Source organism: Marmota marmota, unplaced genomic scaffold (genome assembly GCF_001458135.2).
Source record: "Marmota marmota marmota unplaced genomic scaffold, marMar, whole genome shotgun sequence".
In the NCBI taxonomy this organism is placed as follows: Eukaryota; Metazoa; Chordata; class Mammalia; order Rodentia; family Sciuridae; genus Marmota; species Marmota marmota.
Genome location: NW_025999968.1, coordinates 58661715 through 58667714, shown reverse-complemented (window position 1 = coordinate 58667714; position 6000 = coordinate 58661715). Strand labels below are relative to the sequence as shown.

Genomic DNA, 6000 nt, shown 5'->3' with positions numbered 1-6000 from the left:
CATCACCTAGGGAACAGAGGCAGTGGATGCAGGGCTGTCAAGTGCGCTTCCTGGACCACAGAGGATGCACTTAGTTAGCTACTGTAGGAACTTCCCAGCAGTGTTCCTAAGGGACCCTGACTCAGTGAAAAGCAGGCACCCAAGCAAACAAAAAGGAAATTGGGGAGAACCAAAGCTCTTCTTTACAGTAGAAGCACAGAAGAAATGATGCAAGTGTATTCAGCACAAGCACTGCTGAAACTACATGTGGAGTTTTTAACAGTTGGGGGTATGGGGTACTTTCTGCTAGTTCCGCCCAACCCCATACTGGGAATCAAACCCAGGGTGCTATACCCCTGAGCTACATCCCTAAACCTTTTATTTTGAGACAGATTGAGGGTTAGGGTTAGCTTGCCAAATTGCCAAAGCTGGCCTCAAAATTACAATCCTCCTGCTTTAGTCTCCTGAGTCAGTGGGATTAGGGACATGGGCTACCATACCTGGCCTCTTTCTGCTGTTCTTTTTTAATATTTATTTTTTAGTTATAGGTGGACACAATGTCTTTATTTTATTTTTATGTGGTGCTAAGGATCGAACCCAGTGCCTCACGCATGCCAGGTGAGCACGTTACCGCTTGAGCCACATCCCCAGCCCCTCTCTTTCTGCTATTCTTGAATCGACTTTTTTTTTTAGTTTAAAATTATTTTAAAATTCAAAATTGAAAAAAAAAATTGTATGATGATTACTAATCAGCAGAGCAGCTGGGGCTGTAACTCAGTGGTAGATCACTTGTTTAGAGTGTATAAACCTTGTGTTTAATTCCCAGCACCAAAGAGAGGTGGGAAGACAGGGAAAGGCGTGGAGGAGAACAAAGACAGAAAGGGAGGAAGAAGGCAGAAGCTTTGTGAGGTAGGCCATTCAAGGGACAAAGGGCTTCTCAGAAAAAGCACAGTGGTAGAATGATGCATACCCTTTCTGTGTAAATTGACAAACACAGGTGTCCTTTTATAGGAGATCTACCTGCCAGGTGAATGCATCTCAGATTAAGAAACAGAACAGGGCTGGGGGTGTGGCTCAGTGGTAGAGCACCCGCCTAGCACAAGTGAGGCGCTGGGTTCGATTCTCAGCATCACATACAAATAAATAAATAAAATGGAGGTATTGTGTCCAACTACAACTAAAAAATATTTTAATAAAATAAATAAAATAAAGATATTGTGTTCAACTACAACTAAAAAAGAAAAAACAAAAAAAGAAACAGCACACAACCAGAACTCCGCCAACCCCACCCCATCCCCATCTGGGGGTAATACTGTCCTGCTCCAGGATCATCCCTGTCATTTGATACCTTCCCTTTATCCTTGTCCCCATCTCTTGGTTATCACTACCCCTGAGTGAGTGGTGTATTCTACAGCCTGGGGGGTCTTGCAAGGAATTCAGGAGACTCTGGAAAATGGTTTGATTGGGAACAAGTGGGTGGATTGTCTGCCTCCTGCTTATGTAGCTGTCTGTGTTCTAGGCAGCTGGAGAAGATTCATAATTACCTGTCAATCCATCCCTCTTTTGTTCAGACAACCATGCAACTGGAATCCTTGAAACATTGTAAGATCGTAGATAACTCAAAGTAGTGGGCTGGTCATTACTCTTTGCTAGAGAGATAAAAAAGAATGTTGAAAAACTTGTATTTTGAAATTCTGAAAATATTAATGAGAAAACATGAGCCTTGTGGGACCAGGATGTAATTCAGGGCAAGTCTGTGTATACTCATTTCTTTTTGAGCATGAAACAGAGTTTCTGATTTGTTTATTTACTGCAAAGAACAAAATGTTCTAATGTAGTAATCTGTTCTTTGCAAAGGCTTTATAATTAAATTCTGTGGAATGTGTAACCTTCGTGAGGTTAGATTTTGGCAAAGCTTGTCTTGTAGGATTGTATTAGGAAATTATATCATTAAGTTGTATGGAAAAATTAACCTACTCAAAAATGTTAATGAAAAAACCCATTTGTTGATGATTCTCAGCTACCTCTGATTGCATGAATTTTGTTCTTTTATTTCCTTTGTTTAATATGAATATATAGGCTGATCAATGTGCTGGATTCTGCGGTCTTGAAAATCTATTGAAAACCAACCAACCCATATCTAACCATATGCAAAGTCTAGTGCTTCCGGAGCAGAGGTGGGGCTTTGTGAGGAGAGGTTCATCTCAAGTGTTTTGCTTTCATGCATCTGAAAAGACAAATGTGGGGCACAAGAACCAGGCCTCTAGAAGTCCTAGCCTTGACAGCGATGGGGCTCTCAAGCCTGGGGTGCACATACCAGCTGTTGAGATGTTGCCATTTCTGGGTGGTTTCGGTCAGTCTTCAGAGACTGCATGACCTGAACAAATAATTGTTTACGCATGGAGTCTAGCTCACAAGGAAATAGGCTCAGGTTGATGAAGAACTTTCTGCAGCCAGTATCTTCTATGCATGTATTGCCATTGAAGACCTTTGCTGCAAAGTGGGTAGTTAAAGACAATATTTGAGATTCTGGATTCTGCAGTCAAAAATCATCTCAACCTCATTTCATACTAATATTCATATCTTACATCTTTGGAAGGTTTGGTTCTTCAATACTAAAGTGATTTGGGGTTAGACTGTGGTTTATTTACCCTGCTCTAGGCCAGAAGTACCCTGTAAGTAAAAAGAGGGACCAGGAATCTTTCTCCAGTTACCAAGTGGAGAGTTATTCCTGCAAATAAACATCATCAAAGGCTCAAATAAGCTGGGAGACTTATCCTAGTGTATGCCTGTCATCCCAGCGTCTAGGGAGGCTAAGGCAAGGAGGATCACAAGTTCAAAGTCAGCCTTAGCAAATTAGTGAGGCCATAAGCAACTCAGCAAGTCCCTGTCTCTAAATAAAAATTAAAGGGCTGGGGATGAGGCTCAGCGGTTAAGCAGCGCCCCTGGGTTCAATCCCTGGTAAAAACAACAACAAAACTCAAATAAACATCTTCAAAGGTTCCACAGTATTCAGTGGTCACCACCAGCATACAGACAAGCCTTCTAGCAACAATTCATGATGATCCCTCCAGCCTCTCCACTTAGCTCTTCCTTCCCTCTTCTGTTCTTCCCTCTTTAGACTTGCTGGGATTCTCCCTCCCCTCACTGCAACTCCAAAGGCTCACCTTTGGGGCAGACAAGGCCAGATTCCTGTCTCCTAAGCTTTAGGGTCAGTGGCCCCTGGGGAAACCAGAGGGCACTATGTCTGCTTAGGGGAGAGACTGGGGTGATGGAGCCTGGGAGGTTGGAAGCCTATGAAAGAGGCAGCTAGCAGTGGAGGTGAAGCAAGGTTGTCAGGAGGAGGCAGGAATGTTGTGTGCCAGGAGGCCAGGCCCAGTCCCTGGGAAATGCACTGACAGACTGCCTGTCCTCATAGCACTGAAATCCTCTCTCCCAGGCAGCTTCTGTTACTGCTCCTGAAAATGCTCCCTGGTTTCATGGTAGCAATGGAGATTCCTGTGGGGCAAGGTCACCAGGTATATTGGGGGCTCAGGTTTTTGTGGGCTGTCTTCGAATCTAACCACTACACTGGTGGCCAGGAGGCTGGCGAGTGAAGCTGAGAGCTGACTACCTCACATTTGAGGACTGTCCAGACGAGTGATTTTCATTAAGTATTCAGTACATTTCTATCATGTGCCTACTATATGTCAGGCTTTACAGCAGCTCTGGAGATGTACTGGTGAGCAAAACAGGCACAAACCCCGGCCTGCCTTCATAGAGTGGGAGGGGATATGCAATAAGTGAGAGGTGAACAAATTTTACAGTGGGTGAGGTCAAAGGTGCTATGGAGGAAAAGAAAGCAGGAAGGAGAAAAGGGAAGTGGGGATGCAGAGTGACAGGGAGGGTTAGTTTTATTGAAGGTAGGAAAGATCTCACTGAAAAGTGAACTTTGGGCCAAGACTTGAAGCAGGGAGGGACGGAACCACGTGGGATTCCTAGGGGACGGAGCATTCCTGTGCAACAGCAGTAAGTGCAAAGTCCCCGAGGCAACTGCATTCCAGATGTGCCTGGGGAATCTCACAGCCAGTGTGCCTGGGGCATAGCATGAGAGGGAGAAAAGTGGGAGAGGGGTCTGGGGAGTGAGAGGCCATATCATGGGGCTCTTTGTGGGGCCTGGGCTCACTTGGGAGCCATTGGTGAATTTTGAGAGAGGAGGGACTGAGCTGACCTAGGTTTCAACAGGCTCCCTGCAGCTGCCTTTTGAGAACAGATAGGAACAGGATAAAGGTAGAAGCAGAGTGACCAGTAGGAGGTTGTACTCAGGGTGGTGAGAAGCAGTTAGACACAGACACACACACACTCTTTTTTTCTTTGCAATGTTGGGGATGGAACTCAGGATCTTGCACTTGCTAGGCAAGGGCTCTACCATGAGTTACAGCTTCACCCTAGCCCCTTAGACACATTTTGAAGGTAGCCTCATCGGAAGTATTATTGATGGCTTGCATGTGTAAAATGGAGACAGCATTAAGATTTTCAAAGAGCTGGGCATGGTGGTGCATGGCTGTAGTCCCAGCAGTTTGGGAGGCGGAAGCAGAGGATCACAAGTTCGAGACCAGTCTCAGCAATTTAGTAAGGCCCTGAGCAACTAAGAGAGATAGATGCTGTATCAAAAATATAAATAGGGCTGGGGATGTGGCTCAAGCCGTAGCGCGCTCACCTGGCATGCGTGCAGCCTGGGTTCGATCCTCAGCACCACATACAAACAAAGATGTTGTGTCCGCCAAAAACTAAAAAATAAATATAAAAAATTCTCTGTCTCTCTCTCTCACCTCTCTCTTTAAAAAAAAATTTAAAAATGTAAAAAGACTGGGGGGATGTGGCTCAGTGGTAAAGTGCTTTGGGTTTAATCTTCAGTAAACACACACAGACACACACACACACACACGTAAAGTAGTGACAGGACTGGCTTTGAGGCTTGAGGGCCTAAACTAAGTGGAAATGCATGGGAAAAATTATTTTCATATAAATGCTTCATGTTAAGAGTTAGGCATCAAAGAGCTTCACAGGCACCCTCTGGAAATGCTCACAACCTGTGTATTCTAGCCATCTCATGAGCACCACAGATGGCTTAGCAGTGTCCATGACATGAAAACATTCCACAAATGTTATCTGTCAGTGTTCTCCTCACTTTAAAGATTATTCCTGGGCCACGGAGGTTGCTGAACTCTGCCATCTGAGCGCAGACGTTCTGGACCCAGCCCCCACATTCCCCAGATGGTCTCCAACCGCACTGTGCTCCTGGTGTTGTGAGAAGAATTTCAAAGTGAGAACTGGTAAGACTTGGAGACAGATATGGGCCGATGCCTGCAAGCCAGGAACAAACAGGGACAGACGCCAGTGACAGGGAGAGGCAGAATTTGGAGAGGGAGCAGATAAATGTGGAAACAATTTGCTGAGGGAGGCAGGGACAAGTCAGTAAGGGGACAGCTGGCTGGGACAGACTTAAAGGGGAGAAAAGATCCCGAGGGAAAGATGACACCCATAGCGGGTGGAAAGGGGCCTCAGGAATTAGAGAAAAGATCTGCAAGTGACAAAGGGGCCAGGCCAGAGATCAGAGGCCTCATGGTCCCTTCTCAGTTCTCTGTAAACCTGTCAGGAAGTTAACTAGGGGACTTATCCCAGGGGAACTCAGAGCAGGCCTTCAGTTCTGTTGAATGAAAGAAATGGTCGGAGTTTTCTGTGCACTCGTTTCTCCCCATGTGCGGACTCCTGTTTGTGCTACAAAGGCTCCATAGGTAGGTTCAGCATCACATCTACTTCATGTCTCTAGAAGCTCTGCTGATGTGATGCAGAATCATCAGTGCCTCCTGAATAAACCTGAATTCAGCTAACATAAGGCCACATCAGCACATCGTTAGACTTTGGTGGGGTTCTTTTTTTTTTTTCTTTGGTCTTTTTTGGGACTGGGGGTTGAACCCAGGGCTTTGTGAATGCAAGGAAGATGCTTTGCCACTGAGCTACATCCCAGCCTAGACTTTG

General features: G+C 45.4%; 1 protein-coding gene and 1 long non-coding RNA gene across 2 annotated transcripts in view; one reads left to right on the top strand and one right to left on the bottom strand.

The window, feature by feature from the left end:
• Positions 1–620: 620 nt before the first annotated feature.
• Positions 621–4618, bottom strand: LOC125616965. The gene is made up of 2 exons (XR_007347784.1): positions 2125–4618; positions 621–1628 (listed from the first exon to the last, which is right to left on the bottom strand). It is a non-coding gene; the product is annotated as an uncharacterized LOC125616965 (long non-coding RNA).
• A 1100-nt stretch (positions 4619–5718) lies between these two features.
• The window catches only part of Brwd1 (bromodomain and WD repeat domain containing 1), a 117897-nt gene continuing 117615 nt past the window's right edge, over positions 5719–6000 (top strand). Inside the window, exon 1 of the mRNA XM_048803947.1 lies at positions 5719–5756. Within this exon, the coding sequence (XP_048659904.1) occupies positions 5719–5756 (38 nt within the window). The remainder of the gene's footprint in view (positions 5757–6000) is intronic.